This window comes from Trachinotus anak, unplaced genomic scaffold (genome assembly GCF_046630095.1).
Source record: "Trachinotus anak isolate AG129_WGS33_773 ecotype Australia unplaced genomic scaffold, CSIRO_AGI_Tana_v1 ptg000018l, whole genome shotgun sequence".
NCBI classification, from domain to species: domain Eukaryota; kingdom Metazoa; phylum Chordata; class Actinopteri; order Carangiformes; family Carangidae; genus Trachinotus; species Trachinotus anak.
The window spans coordinates 5,207,501-5,227,789 of NW_027273869.1; the positions used below are offsets into that span (position 1 = coordinate 5,207,501).

The 20,289-nt window shown below is 40.8% G+C and overlaps 1 protein-coding gene across 2 annotated transcripts in view; it reads left to right on the top strand.

The window, feature by feature from the left end:
• camk1da (calcium/calmodulin-dependent protein kinase 1Da) overlaps nt 1-18,916 on the top strand; it is a 70,103-nt gene extending 51,187 nt beyond the window's left edge. For both annotated transcript variants that reach the window (XM_071501796.1, XM_071501795.1), the window contains 6 exons: nt 3,926-4,001; nt 8,467-8,579; nt 9,751-9,829; nt 9,984-10,071; nt 10,650-10,911; nt 11,711-18,916. In XM_071501796.1, the coding sequence (XP_071357897.1) occupies nt 3,926-4,001; nt 8,467-8,579; nt 9,751-9,829; nt 9,984-10,071; nt 10,650-10,911; nt 11,711-11,835 (743 nt within the window). In that variant the 3' untranslated portion in view covers nt 11,836-18,916. The remainder of the gene's footprint in view (nt 1-3,925; nt 4,002-8,466; nt 8,580-9,750; nt 9,830-9,983; nt 10,072-10,649; nt 10,912-11,710) is intronic.
• Nucleotides 18,917-20,289: the final 1,373 nt, after the last annotated feature.

Below are 20,289 nucleotides of genomic sequence, written 5' to 3' on the forward strand. Positions count from 1 at the left end.
GGAAATCATTATGTTAGCTTCGGTAACATTGCTTCCCGAAATCCATTAAAGAGCCCAAACCGTAACCTCTGATAGCGTCCAGGAGCAACGTCTACACAGTGGGAACGACATTGACACCAGTTACCTGTTTTAATGCTGTGGATGTGTTATTGTGAACGTAGCTTTGTTTAATCTTTAAATGCTTCTTGTCTTTGAAAGTAATCCTACGTTTCTACTGTGGGTAGTAAGCTGAGTTAGCCGGACATGCTAACGATGTCAGTTTACGTCAGAGCAGGGAAACACGGCTTAGTCTGAGCCTTGATTGTTTTTTTAGTATCTTTTTGGTTTTGTTAAGGTTGTCAGTGTAAATGTGAATCTGAACTGAGCTGTGTGTGCTGGGATCACTGCAGCTGTGTGTGTGCTCAGATAGTGTACACCTTACAAACACACACACCAATCATGCTTATCACTCCCTAACAGACAACCCCCCTCTGTAGAGTCAACAGAGAGCACTGCTGTGTGTGTGTGTGTGTGTGTGTGTGTGTGTGTGTTTGTGTGTGTGTGCGCGTGCATGTGTGCGTGTATGAGTAAAGGTGTACATATGTACATGCATATTCATATACCATATTTTATATTTTGTGGATCTGTGTGTACATGCAAGTGCAGCTGCTTGTGTGTGTGGACATTTCTGTGTTTGTGGACATTTCTGTGTGTGTGTGTGTGTGTGTGTGTGTGTGTGTGTTTGTGTGTTTGTGTGTGTGTGTTTTTGTAAGAGACAGATGTTCAGTGCTGACAGTACACAAACGTCCATGGTGGAACACAAACAGTCTGGTTGCTCTGATCATGTTTCTGACAAACAATGCACAAACTCTCACATAAACAAATATGTCGCAGTAACACACACAGGCAGATTCAGAAATAAATGTTGAACTTTTGAAATTGATTTTGTAGGTTTTCAGGCCAGCTGCACTACACTATAGGCTGAAATAGTTTCATCAACTGTCCACAAACTGCTTGCTTTTCTTTATGAAATTTGACTTTTATAACACAGTAGGTACTCAAATGAAGACACACACACACAAACTCACATCACCCAAGGCTTGACTTTAAAGGCTGTACCCTCGCACCAGTCCTTCTCCTCTTCCTTCCTATGTCTCTCTCTACCTCCCTCAACCATCTAACCTCCATCATTTCATCATTTGGGGCTTCACACTCGACCCCCTCCCTCCTCGCTCTCCTGCAGAGGTTTACTTGGCCACAGGGCATTTCCACTCCAGACAATTTGTATCTAAATATAACCTGGGTATAAATAACCCTGGAACTCACCAAATGAAAACCAGATCTGAACAATTAGCATGAGTACGTGCATGTGCAGTGACATGCTTTGTATTATGGCAAACTTCCATCGACAGAGTTACTTCTTTAGACCAGTGTTATAACAGCTCACCAAACACACACCAACAGTAGATCCAGACAATCTGGAGCAAATATGTGATGAGTTATAACTTAGTGGGATGACATGATATGAAGTGCAGTGAAACAAAGTTTTAAAATCAACCAGTTTAGTCAACAAAAGTCTTTAAACAGTCAAAGATTTTTATCATCCTAACAAAACACCTCTCTGCCTTTCTCACTTTAACATATCAACATGACCTATTGGTTTACATGCAGGATTGATCCCTCATCGTCTTGTGTTTTACTTCAACAACATGTTTCAACTGAATTACATTAAATTAAGGATGTAATTATACCATTTAATGGTAACATCAGGTAGCATCTCATTTATTTTATTTAATTTTCTTCTATTATTAATTTATGTGACAGGGACAATCCTCATCTTTTATCTATAACTGTTCCATCTTAACCTCAACACTGCGTTTATTACTGTAACCATGACAGAAAAGGTCCTCTAACCTCTTTTTTTACTTTAGAAAACTTTCTACTCTTACTTTACTCTTTACAAAACTAACCAAGTAGTTTTTCTGCCTAAACTGAACCAAACTGTGACCATTCAACAACTTTAAAGGTCCTATATGTCAGTGTTTTAGTTTAGGACATTAAACAATTAACTAAGATTATTAAAAGAATGTGAAGAAATAACAGTGTTGACATTATATCAAAGCCATCTTCGTATTGTGTTGCAGAGATATCTATTGAAGTTAGAAAGCTAACCAGCTAGTCCCAGCCCGGCCCGTCCTGTAATAACACTTTGTACCTCAAGAGGTGATAGTAGCCGTGTCCCAATTCAGGGTCCACATCCTTCAGAGGACACTGTCTATGAAGGTGTGGCCCATATTCGCTGTTGGAGACTGTGAAGGCTGAACCAAAATTAGCATCACTAGCTGTGCCCACTCTTGTCCTTGCATCACAAAGCACCACTCCTGTCGCCTAGCAACCTTGACCAACACAAAACTTTTTTTTACAAAAACAAGGCCCTCCATCACTGGACCGCAGGGAATCTTGGGATATGTTGGGCCATGAAGGATCCACCTGTTGGATTCTTAGTGGCCCAGCAGAAATATACCGCAGTTCTCGGCCAATATTAAAGGAGCTTTCCAGATTGGACAGCCTAGATTTGCCAGTGTGACGCAATCGCTCTTCAAAAGAGTTCATTCCTTGTTTTTTACGATAGGGGTGGACACCCGAACTTTCTGCCCCCTGTTTGTTTAGAGTATAAATTCGACAAAATAAAGTTTATTGTTGTTGTCATGATGGTGAAGGTCCAGCACACCTGCTGCTCATATGCTCCAACAGGTCGTGTTTTTGTTACCACAACAACATTAAGTTGGAGGACTTATTAGATTCAGTTGTTTTCTTTCACTAAAAATGAGACAAACATATGAAAGCTCATGATAACAAGACACAACACAATCAACAGCAACAGCAGTTTGTTTTGAAATAACAAAGGAAGATCTGAGTCATTATCATGAGCTGAAACAGACGCTCAAACTTCACTCACTGAAAATCCAAACTGATGATGAAGTCCCAGCCAGTGTTTGACACGTTATTTGTAGAGCATGCAGGATACAAAACACTCATACAATTAGTATTTCGCAACAGAAAATGAGTTACGGGAAGTGAATGTGAAAAAATATCTGGTTACTACTACAGTATATGAATGTTACACGTTTACTCTCTAAAAGTTTTAAACCTAAGTAATATCTCGACCCAACTTAATTTCTGAAGTAGTGAGCACCAGACAGAATGACCTCAGTGTGTAAAAATGTCCTATTTCTGTATCCAATACAACAAGGACACACATACACACACACACAGACACACACACACACCTTCACAATGAGTCAGGGCAGACCTATAAACAAACTTCAGCGCTCTGATTCAGCACACGTGTGCAAAGTTTATGTTTTGCCCCAGATATGAGTGGTATTTTTTCATATCTTCCTATCTGTGTGTGTGTGTGTGTGTGTGCCAAATCTATTTCGAGCCAGCCCTGTGTGTGTGTGTGTGAGGTGATGTGATGGTGAGCTCATTGTCAGCAGTAATTTGCTCTGTCCGGGGCCTCAGTAATGAGCTGCAGAGGAAGGTCAGGCCAGTCAGCCTCACAAAGACCAAGAGCAGAGGGAACGACAGACATGTTGTGGGTTTAATAGTCACAGGTCTGATTTCAGGTACAGAACGTGAGTGTGTACCTCCCGCAGAAGATTTCCCACCATTAACCAAACTGACATGTGATTTTAATTTGTTTTAACACCAAGAGTCTGCATATTTTCTCTGAATTCAGGCTCATAAACAGCAGCATTTTCACGTAAAAGTCACATTTAGCTTTAACTAGGCAAAGTGAAATGCTACTAAAAACACACTCCAGATTTAACCATCATTAAGCAACAACCGGGCTACTGCAAGATGGATTTAAAATGGAGGAATTACTAGTAGCAAGAACTCAGTGTACCTAAAATAATTAACCACTTCTTTCTCTGACTCTCAGCTCCAGAGGTCCTCGCTCAGAAGCCGTACAGTAAAGCAGTGGACTGCTGGTCCATCGGGGTCATCGCCTACATCCTGTAAGTATCAACGCGTCCTCTTTGTATGACATCACTCTGTACAGCAAGTGGTTTCATCCAAGCGCTCAAACTGACATCGCTTCAGTTGTGTCAGATTCACAGTTCTGGATGCAGTCTCAATAACATATTGCTGTACTATAATTACTGTGTAATTATTGTCACTAACACGACGAGATGTGTCGACTAGAGACTGGAGACACTATTGACTCAGTGTGGACTCGTCTGCTCCAAGACTCAACTCATTTGAGACTTGACTGCTTGGTCCACCCCCACAGGACAACTTTCATTCTGTTTGGTTCATTACACATAATTATTTGATCTGTTGATGATTAAATCATCTTATTATTAAAACTGGTTTCATGTCATTTGATTGGACAGTTATCAACATTCATACTTTCATCCAGATTTAAGACTTAAACTGTAACTCGCTCTGTCAGATGTGAGACTTTTCCCTTTTTTACACCAAAATCAACAGGTATAAGCAGGTTTTTTAAATGCAGGTAAACCCACTTAAAAAGGTGATTGACTCTTTTTACACTGCCAGACGAGTTTGCTCTCCTGTTTGAAGAGGACACACACCACCGGGCAAACTGGTAAAACAGATCTGCCGCCTCTCCCCCCCGGGTTGGTGCTCCTGTCAGTGTCCGAGCTTCTAAGTTTTTTAAATTTATTTCGGGGCTGCATCTCACTCTTCCTGTGGTGTGTCTGGTCTAACAGCACAGGGCAGGTGACAGCTCTGTTTACAGTGTTTGTGTTCTGAAAGACGTCACAGCTCGGAAAAAAATATCCTGTTCACCCAGGTGTTGTGTTTACATCACTACCAATCAGAGCTGGAGCCAATAAATAACTGCGTCTACTGCAGAGTCATTTGACCCAGGAGTGAATACCGATTCTACCCTTCTCCATTCCCGATAAAATCCTGACGTTAGCCAGTCTTAATGGGTTTTTGACCAGTGGAAAAGAGGCTGTACAGTACGTGCACCTCCATCAAAACAGCTCTGATTTCCAGTCTTTCCTTTTCTAGCAGCTGGTAAGAGCAGCTCAGCTGTTGAATTTAAGCGTCTTGTATGACTTGTATGAGTGACTCACCTTCATTTAATCGCACACACACACACACACACACACACACACACACACACACACACACTGGTTGAGTTGTGATGTATTACAAACCAAACAACACTTAAAACCACCTTCACATTCTCTCCATTATACACCACTGATTTGTCATGTACCAGTAAGTGCACAGCTAGCAATGCTAACATATGCTAATGTGTGCATAAAGCCTAATGCCCTCAAAGGTCATCCAGCACTACACCACACTGCTGCTGAACATGAAGCACACGTGTGTTTGTTGATTTTACCCTAGCTGTGTGTGTGTGTCTGTGGCTGTGTGTGGTGGTGTTGCTTGTGTGCCATCATCAGAGCCAGATGGAGCTCTGCTGAACTTCCTTGTATGGACATGGAGCTGCAGGCTAGATTTCTTTTTCACTTCTGTTTTTTTGTTCTTTGTTTTCCTTCTGCTGTGTCACCCCTACCTCCTGCATACCCACACACACACTCACTTGTGGTTTGTGTACATGCGCACATGCTGGAAAACTACAATATATGTGTTACTGTGATGTGCACGAGGCAGTTTTAGAGTGTGTGTGGAATGTGTACAATGCTACGGGTCATTGTGTGTGCGTGTGCTCCTGCCCCCATATGTGTGTGTGTGTGTGTTTGTGTGTAGAGCATGACCCTTAAAGTGTGTACCACACTGTTGACACCTGAAGCCACCACTCTAATTATTTTAAGGTGTGTGTGTTGCTGCATCTGTCTCCGTTTATGTGTGTGTGTGTGTGTGTGTGTGTGTGTGTGTGTGTGTGTGTGTGTTCCACCTGACAGACACATTACTATCTTGAGCATGAGGTCAGATCAGGGGTCAGAGGTCAGCAGCAGGTTAATGGGATGCAGAGTGTGGGATGTGACAGAGAGGCACGCATGAACTTAACAAACATTTGTGTGTCTGTGATCTGTGTCTCATGTTTAAAATGAATGTCTCTCACCCTCTCTAACTATTTCTTCCTCACTTTTGCCGTCACACAGTATATTTGTGTTTGTGTGTCTTACAAGTGTGTGTGTGTCTTTGTATATCTGTAAACAACCATGTGAAATTAATTAAGCTTTTTCTATAGAAGTGAGAGTTCAGTCTGTGTGTGCATGGGTGTGTGTGTGTGTGTGTGTGTGTGTGTGTACAGAGAGAGAGAAGGAGTAGCTCCCTGCTGGAAATTAGCACAATTAGCGTTGGGACTCAGACCTTGTTAGCTTTTAGCTGTTGCTCAGGTGGAAAGATCAAATCAGGTAATCAGCCATGATAATCACTCAGGACCATGTATGTGTGTGTGTCTGTGTGTGTGTGTGTGTGTGTGTGTGTGTGTGTGTGTGTGTGTGTGTGTGTGTGTGTGTGTCTGTGTCTGTCTGTCTATGTGTGTCTATGTGTGTTTGTGTGTCCACTGAGACGGATGGTGAGGGATGGTGGCATCTGAGTCTCCAACCAAACGTGAAAGTAGAAAAATAAAAAAGAAGCTTCTCTTCACATTAGGTGGGACCTTCCTTCCTGGTGTGTGTGTGTGTGTGTGTTGTGAGTTTGTTCAATGAAGTGCAGAGTGAGTCTTTACCAGAAAAACTAATTGAAAACCTTTTTATCCTCACGACAGAACCTTCCTTCCTTTTCCTGGTGTGTTTTTCTTGTGTGTGTGTGTGTGTGTGTGTGTGTGTGTGTGTATTGATGGAGAATGGCATTTTAATGAGTTTCTATGAGAATCTCTTGGTGCATCCAGAACTTGAGTAATGAGGTGCAGATGATGTTTTTGGTTGAGCAGCAGCTCTGCTGTTGGTTCAGGTGGCTGTGGAGACTCAGACTGGTGTAGCACTGGGAGCCAGTAATCTCATGTTAACTTTATTATACTGCTAACACAGAGAGTAAAGGGGCTGCCACATTAACCACTGCTGTGTCTAACATCACTTTGTTCTCTGCCACAAATATAGTATAACCACCACCACTGACTTGCAGAGTAGGACACATAATACCAGAATATTTGTCTGATAATGACAGTGTATGAATCCCATTATGGGAAATATATGCAAAATGACAGACTATATAAAATAATCAAATTGGTGTTGGTGTTGTCTTCACTGATCTGTATTAAATCAAACAGAGATGTAAACACAAAACACAAAACCCTGACCAGATTTTCTTAATTTATTATATATATTATGTTTATACTATATTTATCATACCTGTGCTGTGTTCTCGCCAATCAGAGCTTCTCCAGGCACAAACATTTCATTTGTACATGTCCCATAATGATAGCAGTCTATCAACAAGTGATAGAAATAGATAATAGAGAAGTACAATAGATCGTAGTAACCTGATGATTACAAGTCAGTGCAAAATAATATAATAAATACAATATAATAAACAATATAGGTATTGCCCGGACCTTATCTGAGGCTTAATATTTTAAGCACCACTCATACATCTTAGGTCATCACAATGAATATATTTATTTGGCTGCCACTATCAATGATTTTCATTTTCATTTCATCTGTTGATTATTTCAGTTTATAAAACTAGAATTAGAAAATAATGAAAAATGTCCATCACAGCTTCCCAGAGCCAGAGTTTAGACAAGACAAGATTTTAATGAAGTAATTATTTTTTGCACATTATTGATCCCTCAGGGGAAATTAGACAGAAGAGGAAGAAACAAGCTGCATATAGTAGATACAACATGATAGAGCAAGGATAGGAATAAACTTTATAAACACTGGCCATAAATCAAAATTATATTAAATCTCTATATTCAGAATTTAAAAATAAACAGCAAGTAAAGAACAAGCTAAAATAATGTATTATATAATCTTATATCATATTGTATTGGTAGAATATACAGTAATGAATATTGATATAATATGATATATAAAAGTGACACTATAACACAATTGTGTAATTAATAAGTAAGTGATAGCTTTAGTTAAAGTGACTAACATTAGGTATTTATATACATGTAGTATAGTATGTAGTACAATGGGATAATATAATTGTAACTATAGGACAACAACAACAACAATAATAACAATAACAATATTATTATTAATAATAATAGTACCCACTCTTCACATGCATGTGAACACTGTTTATGGATCTTTTTTTTTTGGTCAATCGACTAATCAATTAACTGACTCATCACTTCAGCCCTGAACGAAAAACTTGATGAATAAGTGACTGACTTATTGACTGAGTCAATCAATAGATCATTTAGTAAAAACTTGATATGTACAAATGAAATGTGTAATGAGTTAACAAATGCATCAATGACTGAATGAGTAGTTGAATAAATGAATGAAAAGCAGAGTAAATGACTGGATACAGGAATCAGTGACTCAAACAGCGACTGACTGAGTGAATCCTCGTCTGCAGGCTCTGTGGTTATCCTCCGTTCTATGATGAAAACGACTCCAAGCTCTTTGAACAGATCCTCAAAGCCGACTACGAGTTTGACGCTCCGTACTGGGACGACATATCAGACTCAGGTGAGTCTTCCCCTGTCTCCTCCTCCTCTTTGACCGATTGTCCGTCCTCCTTCTCCGACCAACATGTGGCACATGTGGACCACACACCACCTCCATCACAGCCTCTGACGTCAGCTGCCTGGAATGAATGTGTGTGTGTGTGTGTGTGTGTGAGTGTGTGTGTGTGTGTGTGTGTGTGTGTGTGTGTGTGTGTGTGTGTTGTGAACAGCCTGGCAGTAAAACCAACTTTGTGTGTTTGAAAACCCAGACACAGATATTGTTGTCAAAGTCACAGAGGTGTGAATGTGAGCATGGCTGGTTGTTTTCCGCTGTATGTCAGTCGTGTGATGGACTGGCCTCCTGTTCTGACTGAAATATCTCAACAACTATCAGATGGATTTCCATGAAATTTGGTGCAGACATTTGTCGACCCAGGCTGATGAATCCCACTGACTTTAGTAACTTTAGCTCCAATCCCACTGACTTTTCCTGTAGCCACCATGACACTCACATTTGTGGTTACGAATGAAATGTCTCAACAGTTTTCTGATGGATTGAAATTAGTTGCAGGTATCTGAGGTCTTTTCAATTTTTCACCTCGCACCATCATCATTTTGATTTATCCAATACCTTGGTTTATAGCAGTGGTTCTCAAAGTAGGGTTCTGGGAGCCCAGGGGTTCCCAGCAAAAAGGAGGGGGTGATTTATTTTCACTGTAATTCCATCCATAACTAACACAATGACAGAATGCATTGCTATTTTTATCATGAGTTTCAAACACTTTCTTTAATAAAACATCTAAAAGCAAAAATCTAATTAGATGGGGGTCTGTGGTCTGATTCGTGTCAGTTTAGAGGTCCTTGAAGTGAAAAAGTTTGAGAACCACTGGTTTATAGAAAACCTGCAAAACTAATGACATTTCCATCAGCCTAATTAGCAAATGTTCACTTTCTCTTTTGTCTCTTGTGGATTATATTTTACAGCCACCAGCAGGTCCATGCCGCTGGCATTCACACATGCAATTCAAACTGACTGAAATGTCAATGATTATCAGTGTTGTTTGGGTCACAGAATGTTTTGTTTTTTTAAGCAAGAATTGTCCAAAATAATCAGTTTGAAGTTATTTTGGTGTTTGTGTGTCTGAAGTTATTGATATTTTATGACCTTTCTCCTCCTTTTTCTTTTCTCTCAGCCAAGGATTTCATCAGCAATCTGATGGAAAAGGATCCAGCCAAGCGTTTCACCTGTGAACAGGCACTCAGACACCCCTGGTGAGAAACACACACTCACACACACTCACAGTGTCAAACACAGGCTAACAAAAAGGCATGAAATCAATACAGATATTGATGTACGTTCAGAGGTGTTAACAGACAATTTGTATGTGTGTGTGTGTGTGTGTCTGTCTGTGTGTGTGTCTATTAGGATCGCTGGGGATACAGCTCTCTGTAAGAACATCCATGAGTCAGTCAGCCGACAAATCAGAAAGAACTTCGCCAAGAGCAAATGGAGGGTAAATTTTGTTTACTACAGTTAATTCTCTGTGGTCGTGGCTCTGCTGCAGCAGACTGTTGTATCACTCAGTGCAACTCCTCCAAATCACTCTGTAGCTACATACCTGAGCAGCCATATGGTCAGGAGTCATCCAGACACGGCTCCTCACGCGGTCTGTTGGCTTCACTGTACATCCAGCTCATGTGACATTTGAACCTCAGATGTTTTTGATGGAAGATAAAGTGCAGCTGAAAACCATATCATGGCCCGTTAGCACTGGTGTTAGTTCATTGAAAACAGATTAAAGTCAAACTTCAAAGTCAGGATGAAATGAAAAATCACCAAAAATAATCCCCCCTCCTGTTCGTGGGACAGTGCGTTGAACTCATGCCAAACGACAGGTTGAAATAAAAGCTTGAGTTAATTAAAACTTCACAGTCCTGCCTCTCTTTAACTGATAACCTCTCAGTGATGTGTTGCACCATAACTTCCTATTTTAACAAGAACCGCATCATAGAAAATAAAGAAGACGCTATTAAAATGGTGTTTCACTAGCGTTGTAATCCCAAGGCCTTCCCATTTCCACCCTCTCTCCAGCAAGCGTTCAATGCCACCGCCGTGGTTCGGCACATGAGGCGACTCCAGCTTGGCAGCAGCATGGGGAGCAGCATGGACGCCTCCAACCCGCCGACCAGGCTCAGCCAGACGCAGAAGCCGGCCCTAAGCCAGAGCCAGGCGGGCCAAACCCAGTCAGCTCAGAGCCAAAACACCGGCCAGGCGGCTCAGAGCCAGAGCAGCAACATAGCCGCCAGCAAAACCTCTTCCACTGACAACAACATAGCAGCTCCACGCAAGGAATGTGAGTATGAGTCAGTTGTATCAGTGGCGTAAGAACATATGTGCATGACCAAAAGTTAAAGACATGATTATTCGCTAAAACTCTCCTCCAAACAAAGTGTCCAATCCTAGCTTAGCAACCAAGACTAGGCCTGAATCTCCTCGCAAGCTGAAGTTGTGTGTGGCTGTAGTAAGAGACACAGTCTGTGTAGAAGAGTTTGGAGACTAGTGTCCGTGTTTTTTTACAGTGTGTTTGTCTGCTTTGTCATGAGCTGCAAACGTTAGCCTGTCCAGCTAACTAGCTTACAACCCATTGACTAACAAGTGTTTCATACCTTGTTATTTTGTAGTTAAAGGTTACTTGAAAATTAAAAATTAAAAAGAACAAATAAAAACATACTTAACACGATGACAGCGGCTGTGTAGTATTGTCCCACTCTCTGGGAGCCAGTCCTGTGCAATATATGCGTAGGCTAACGTTAGCAGCTGTGTCCTGTTCTGTTGGATTTGGAGAAGTTTACATTTCAGCAACACTCATTGTCCAAGATAGAGTTACGTTCATATTGTAAATCCTTATCTTAGAGGACTTTTCTTTTGTAATGTTAAAAGTAAAGCAAACTTTTTCACAAGTACAAACAGTAAAGTATAAAAAGAACGACTTGCTTGTCCAAATATGGAAGCTAATTAGCCAAACAGTCCTGCTACACAGGACATTAGCTTTAGCCTTAGCCTTTTAGCTAACTGCACCAGGGCTTAGCAAACAGTCAATGTATAATAAATATGATATGCTGCTGGTTTAACAGCTAAGTGCTCCCTCTCAGGTGTCACTGCTCCAGCCACGCCCTGCAGCCTGGCGTCCACAGCTTCTTCTCCCGCTGCGGGAGCAGAGCTGAACCGGCCACATCCCTCAGCGGTGCCCGCCCCGGTGCTCACGGAGACCAAGTGACGCCAGGTCCCGCGGGGAACCAGCTGGGAGGCCACAGCGCTGTGAGGCACAGAGAGACAGAGGACAGCAGGAGAGGAAAAGGATCGACCTCTTCTCCGTCCCTCTCTCTCCTCACTGTACTTCCTCTTGGATGCCCTCCAGCCAGTTCCCCGCCCTGCTCCCGGGAGAGCAGAGGACTTTACCTTCACCCCACCGATTCAAGCCACACAGCGCCATACTGTACACCACCACACACCCACCCACCAGAACAACAACAGCACGGCCACTGACTCTCATTGAGGATGTTCGTGCGGCCAGCTGTGACTGGTTGCTATTTAATGATAAATGGGTGTCGACTGCTCCGAGTTTGAGCTGTAATTAGTGGTTCAGGAGGGGCTGGTGGTATCATATTATTCACTGTCAGTCAGCATCAACTTCCCTCTTGAATCTGGTCTTTCCTGCAACACTTTCTTTAGCTTTTTTCCAACTTAGGTTTGACTGTTGGCAACTGGATTGTTTTATTTTTTATTACTGTTCATTTTAAAGGTGCTATGAGTAACTTTAAACAAATATGTCATTGTCAAATTTATAGTGATACTTTGGTATTATGACTGTAAATGAATAAGACCATAGCCAAGATGACAAGAGTCTCTCTAGATCAAGACCCCATTACCCAGAACCCCCTTGTTTCATCTTGCTTCCTCAATCACCACCTTATCTGACATCAGCCCCCTTCACCGTACGGCAGTCAAGAAGATTTCTCTCCAAATCTGACTGATTTACTCAGTAAAATTCATAATAGAGTCTTCTGAGCAATGATCTCACTTGTTTACACAAATTCTACTAATGTTGTAAACTAATGTGACAATGATTTATCCGTGTAAAAAATGCTACACATAGCACCTTTAAGACCTTTTCTATGTCCGTATGGGCTTGTTTTGTCTGTTTGTTTGTGCTTTAAGAAGTGCTTTAAAAGTACCATACAACTGTTGAGATGTGAAAACATGAGTAAGCGCTTTATCTATTTTGCACAGAGAGGGTTAGATATGTTCTCAGACACAGATTAGCCGCCATCCACTTATGTTTTTCAGACAGAGAGTACAGATTGTAAACCTTTATAAAAAAACTGAGTGGATATCAGAGCATTGTACAACTTGTTTATTGTCTGAAAGATTCTGATTTGTTTATTATTTTCTTACTTTATAAGACTTTTATAACAATCGCCCTTTAAGGGGCACACACACAGGTTACTATGAAGCATGCAGCAAGTTTAGAATAGGGTAGGAAACGATAGAGATATGTATTTACTGGAGAACTGCCTCCAGTTGAGAATGTTTGTGACTAAAGACAGCTTACCATTTCACTTCCCAAACTAAGGAGCCACAAGCAGCGCAATGCAGTTTCAAGGTAGCTAAAATATACAAGACATGTTAGAAACCGTCTCAGAGATATTTAACTGCCTCCCACGTGGGTCCTCAGAGTATTTGGCCCACATGGAGTCAAAATCCAAGTTGGAGAAGCTGTTGCCTGCCGTTGTTCATCTCCCCTCTGACGAAGCCATGATCTCACCTTCTCGCATCGTCAGGCTGTGCCCAGGTCAGACGTGCTCAGGGAAAACTGCAGCTGCACCGTGTGCTGGCAAACACCGGTGTCCCGGGTTAGGCGTTCCAGTCATGGTCCAGGCGTCGTGGCATCGCAGTTCATGATCCAGGACTCAAGAAGTTAGCTGTGTCGTTCTAGTGAATATTGAATATTGAAAACCTGGTTTCAGACCAAGGACTTGTAGAGTTTTCGATACTGCTTTTTTTTCTCTGTGCTGTTCAAAAGTGTCACCTGATCGCCTGGTTGGTTAACACCAGTGGCCAAATCATAGAAAATTAACAACAGAAAACATCAGTGGACTTAAAGTCGGGGAGAGGCTTTGTCTAATTTGGAGGCTTTTCAAGTTCACGGCTTAATGTTTAAATGATAAATTAGATTTAATCTGACTTTTCATTATTATTATTATTATTATTTCCTTTTTTTATTGTTATTATTTTTATTATCTTAATGGAACTCTTTACTTGAAGGTGACTTGACTCTTGACTTGACAGTAGCGTAAATTGTGGTAAAGGCCTTTCAGACGCAACTCAGAACGCAGAAGTGTATAACGCTGGGTGCTCAGTCACACATATCAGATTGTCACGTCTTTATTAGATGCAATTCGACTGATCCCTTTATTGTGAATTGTAGCCAAAGACTAGTGCGAGGTACGAAGATAATTTGATTCATTCTGCAGTACTTGATGAATTAGGACAGAACTAGTCAGATTTGAAGTTGTTGAAGACGGTGAGCTAAAACTAAGGGCTGAACTCCAGCTGCAAATTAATCTGGAGAGAAGAAGACTTTAGACTTTCTCTTCCAAATCTTTTGCCATTTACCTTTTTTTACTATTGCCACAGAGTGCTGCTGAAAAGTATGTGCAAATTATTCATAGTGCTTGTTTGAATCTGTATGGCATAGTGGGTGAGTGTGAGACCACAAGTCAAGTCAAATTAAGGTAAAAAATAACAGGGAATCAACACTCACCCAAGCTTTCTGGAATTCACTTTTGGCTCGCTGCATTGTTTTGTGTTCAAGCCCAACCTTTTTAACAAGTTAACTAAAATAAACCATAACAAGACATTTGTGAATGTTTTCCACCCAGAATCTGTCTCCCTCCTCACTCTGCTCTGCAAGGACGATTCCAGTGTGTTTGGATTTTCTCTCTGTTTCCTTAGTTTTACATCACTGCTCTCTAGCTGTTATCTTTTAAAGAATAACAATGGCCATATTAAACATTTTTCTTTTTGATGACAAATCCCATGGAAAGACCAAAATCAACTTTCCTTCCCACTTCCTGTCTGTGACTTTCAGCCTGTTGGATCCTGTTAAAGGCATAAATGTTTTAAAATGAGTCACACATATATTGTTTGATTTTACTTGAAGGCTAAATAATTTCCTCAAACGGCTGAGAGCTGCACTTTTCAGCCAGTGTCACTGTAACATTTATTTGGGACTATTTTCAGTGGTGCATTAATCTGATGTGATGTGTTTGAAAAAAATAACCTGATGATGTCATCAGGGTTGTTTCAGCAGCGTCTCAAACTGGAGGTGTGGAGTTTGAAACGTGGCCATTAAGGAGGCAGGGTTAACGAAAGACCCTTTGAGTTGTATTATGGGTATGTTGTAACTATTTTTAAGTATGTAACTAAATCACTGGAATACCAGTGACAACTTTTAAAAAAAACCTCTAATCGCACTGGAATTGTCCTTATTACATTTGACTAATTCATATGTTTGGACGATTGACTGTACGTTCAGACCAATCGCGGCGAGAACGTTGAAGTGACCAGAAGTCATTCAGTCTCTGTGTGAGCCAGCTGCCGCAGTGTGGACATCAGAAAACGTTGAAGTCCAGGCAACTTAATGGTGCTGGACTGAGATGAACACTATTCAAGAGAACACTAGAAAACACAACAGTGTAAACTTTTGTTGCCGTCAAACATTTGTTCCCAAGCACCACAGAGGAGAAATTGATGGTTGATGGTTTCCCCGTCCTTTACGACAAAGGTGTCTGACACTGTGGGCGTTCCTGGTGAGTTAGTGAAGGAAAGTGAAGGGAATAGCATGCTAGCTAACACTGTAGCATCTAAAACAGTGTTTCCTGGCAACTTGATGCGAATCAGTCTGTAACATTAACGTCGATCATTTTAAAGATTTCATGTAGTTAACTTATTCCCTTCTCGTGGTCAGTTGGCACAAACACACTGGTTGACATGTCTGTTAGATTTGCAGGCCCTTAAAGTTTGTTAGACCAACCATTCTGAACAAACCCGCTGGCTGCGTCGTCATCGCAGCGCCCACAAACTTCAACAGCTGGAGTGAATTCTCACGCTCTCGCCTCTTTCGGTCTGAACGTACAGCAACACACAAGCAGCAGATCTTCTACGTCATTATTCAGCATATTTCATTTCACCTCTTCTTCATGTTGCATATGTGGTGACAGCACCGTCATGGAGCAGACACTTCCTGTTAACTACAGGAGACTGACGACTTTTGGCTGTAAACATTGCAGTTACTTTATGCATGTGGTCCCTGCAGTTACTCTGTCATAGTAGAGGTCGACTTAATAAGCTTGACAGGTGTGAGTAAAAGCCAGTTCTCCTAATTTATTGTGGTTTTTTTTTTTATGTGCACGTCTCAGAGCAGTCGTAGAGAAAGCTAACCTTTTAGTGTTTCTTACTGAAATCCAACACCCTCCCTCTACATGTTGACACAGCTCAGCTTCAGAAACCTGTATTTATTCTGACTTTTTTACAGCAGGGTCTTGTGTTACATTTCTCTCTGCTAACCACACTTTGAATCAATCCATGTAATTACCCACGTGTCACTAAGGGAAACTTTTAACCATGTAAGGGCTTTATTCCAATGATCACCTTAATCTGATTATTCACTGTAACCATGTACACGTACCCATTTACTGCTATGCATTTTTTAAACATTTTAAAGTGTTTCAGTGCTTTTTCTTGTAAGTGGAATAAGGAAGCAGCTATAGTTGAAAAAAAAAGAAAAAAAAAAGAATAAATAAGTGCAAGACATCAAATCCCTGCCAGATCCTATATACAATTTCAATCACTTTACTATTAATCACTTAACTGTCATTATTATTATTGAATGAGCTACGTTGTAAAAAATGGTGTACCAGGTTTTTCCCTGGCACAGATGTTAATGAATCGTCAGCCAAGACTGTAAACGTACTTTCAGTAAATACGATGTCGTTGGGTTTACGAATGTGCTGTGAGGCAGGCAGAGGGTTCAGGTTCATGCTCCTCTGTGGTTTTACGTCTGCTGTTTCTGTTTGCTAAAGAGAGATAAAATGTTGTCTGAATGAATCGTTCCATGTTAAAGATGCTTCTGTAAATAGATTGTGAATATGAATGATCATTTTCGAGATAATGTATACGAATGTTTTGCTTTTCAGGCATGTGTGAGTGGATGAGTGAGTGAGCAAGTGTCGAGGGAAGTTGATTGTGTTCTCTATGGAATGTTTAATGTAAAAAAAACAAAAAAACAAAAAAGTTAAAAAAAAAAAAGCTTTCTTCCCTTTACTCCCCGCTGCAGTTTGCTTTTATACTGTCCAGCACTGTGTGACTGCCATCTGCAGAGCTGCACAGCACAGTCTAACACCATCAGTGTTCCACCGCCACTTCAGTGTCACTCCAACTGAAAGTGAAAGCATCGTTTACCGAACTCAGGCTTACGTTTTTGCCATTCTAAAGGAAGAAATCCAAAGCTGTGACCGACTCAGAAACACACTGTTATGGGGGCTAAGGCGGCGACGAAGAGCCGCTCTCGTCCGCTCATTTACCCTGTGAGCTCACACACCTCTGAAATTTTTTTTAACGAAGACACTGCTGAAATGCATCGTCACAAAAGATGAAAACACAAGCATGTCAAAAAAAGTGCTTCAAGAGTTCAATTCACCATGAGTGTTTGCATAATCTTATATGCCCTTGTATGATGTTAGTATCTGTATTATGTAAAAGACGAACACAGGCTCAGATGCCTGAGTCCATGAAAAGCTGAGGTTTTTCAGTACAGATCAGTTTTTCCTCTACAAACAGTTTCGGAGGCAGAAAGAAAATCATTGGTACAAACTGGCAGATGTATATTATAAGGTACTGTGTTCCAATGAAATGCCCATCGGCGTATTAGAGTGGCTTCCTGCTGATTCCCTTCACATGTGGATAATGTGAAAATAATGTACTGATTGGTATTTCGAGTCTTTGTTGTACAAATTGTGAGGATACGTAGTGATTTATCAGTGGTCGAGCACATGTTTTGTAACAGTTGTGTACAAGTTGAGTTATCTTAAGTTGTGACTGTGGATGCTAAAGCAAGGCCTTGGTAAACATGACAAAAAAATCTAATTCAAAAATGTGAATAGCAAGAAGTTTTGCTTTTTCATTCATTTATGACCCTGAAAGTTGAAAGGTACTTTAGCTTAGCTAGTGAGCTGTAGCCTATTATGGCTTGGAAAGTGAGCTAAGCTAACTTAAAGCTAATTTTTAAGTTAGCTAAAATTAACTTTGCAGCTAAATTCAAAATCAATCTAAAATATTTCTATCGAGGGATCCAAAGTGTCTACATCAGACTGCGTAGCATGAAGAGTGTGAGCAGTGAGTTAGCACTGGCTGTGTGTGTGTCTACACAGGAGGCGTTCAGGTGCAGAACTGAGGTGTAGGTCACCTGTGTTTTGGAAGATTTCACTGTAGTTCCACACATGAAACACAGGAAAATGGACTTGAAGAGTGAAAACATGCTTCGGGTCACGTTTACAGGAGAATAGTATGAGTAAGACACGAGCCTGTGTAGACAGCTGGATTCTGGCTGAAACACTTTATGTGTAGACAAACTGTAAGTTCAACCCTGATGCCAACTCTGCTTCCAAGCAAGTAAAGTTTCTGTAACAACCATTCACAGAGGATGAATGGTTAGTGGAGGATGTTGTTTTACTCAAGGATCATCAAACTTCTAGACAAAGAAGTGTCTCTGTATGAAGCATTAGGAGTAATAATATCAGTATCGTATTTCACGGACTAAAAAAATCTTCTGTACTTTTGTCAGCTTCAGTAAATCTAGTTCGAAGTTGCCCTGCGAGCAGCTGTGTGTCAGTCTACTTTGTTTCTGCTCTGAACACTGGGAGCAGCTCTGCCTCTGAAAACTGTCTGTAGCACTAAAACTCTGCTTCCTGGGACCTGGTGTCTCCCTGTGCGTGTCCTCGTCCAGAGCCTGCTGAGTTAGCCGGCTGTATTTACTCTCTGCATGTGATCACAACTAATTCCCATCTTGTGCACCGTCGTCACGTTGACGACACCCTCGTGTCAGGGCGGGCGCCGCCTGCTGCACTTATTGTGCTGTGATGATGATGATGATGGTGACTTTCTGTTAATGGGGCTTGTATATCCGATGCCTTCGACAATCATGTGCACATATCAGAGTTACCATGACGACACAGGCCAGAGCGACTGATTGTGTTTCGTTTGTCTTTTCTCCTGGAATAAATCCTGAATGATCGTAACATGGCTCCTTACCCCTCTCTTTTTTTGGTGTGTGTGTGTGTTTGTGTGTGTGTGTTTACATGTCTGACAGAGTAAAAACAGGGATGGCTTATTAGTATTATTTATTTTAAGAATCAGGACTACGTTCCTACAAATATAAACATGTGTTTCATTTTGTGTTAATATGGATAAACACCAGACACCAGACACTCGCTTTGACCGACATATAGACATTATATATATATATATATATATATATATATATATATATATATATATATATACACACACACACAGTATATATGCTGTACAGCAGATGTTTAGCAGACACAGGACAGATGTTGCAAACACTTGAGGCACATGTTGCCTTTACTAGCACATGTTGGGATATATTATTGGGGTTTAAAAACACATTGTCTACAGATGTTTCTTCCAGACATGAAGGTATGTTCAGCCTGACTGGTTTCTCCTTTGGTTTACTCTCCAGTACACTCAGTTTGAAATGACTGTGACTTTGTAGCTAAAGGTTCACTAAGAGTTTCGGTAAAAACATGAAGTGAAAATATTAGCGGGTTTCAAATTTCATTTCTTTGAGGCTTCACAGCCTCTCAGCATGAGTGTGAAAGTAGGCATTGATTAGCTATTGGAATTGCAATTCACAATCAATTCAATCAACATAACTTAATTATTGGAAGATATGAAATAAGATGTGATATTATAATAAACCATGTGTGTCTGGGAAGATGTGACCTCCTGAGAAGAAAGTGTGTTTTTCACTACTTAAATATTTTTTTCTTGTAGTGTGATGTGTGATTACCTAAAAGTTAAAACCTGGTTGTTACATAAAGTGCAGGTTGTGTTAACCTGTTGGAGAAGTTAACCTTTATGCTACATGTGAAACAGATGATGATATAATATATCCTGAAAGCATACACCACTCTCTGTTGGTGTTTGATGACTCTCTCACATGGAGCAGGACGAGTTAGATCCACAGTCTGTTTGCTTTTATACCTGACTGGGAGAGAACTGATGTTCCTCACGTTCGGCCTGTTTCCACTGGTTAGCAGACCTGATGTGATCTTCGATGTATAAACCCTGTGGCACAAAATCTATTTTCCCTAGAGATCACCATTACAAAAAAGATCCCTGTAAAACTGTTGACATGAAATCTAGAGCTGCAAACATGGTTTTTACTCTTTCTATTATGCTGTTTTGCGTGTGAAACTTTCCCTGAGCCTACTTTACAGTTGGTGACATCATAAAGTCTATGAGCAGAGCAGGAACACATGGAGATGGATGCTCGACCGAGGTGCTATAATTCCCATCAGCCTCAGTTGTTCTTTGTGTTTATAGCTAATTAGCAAATGTAGCATGCTAACATGCTAAACTAAGA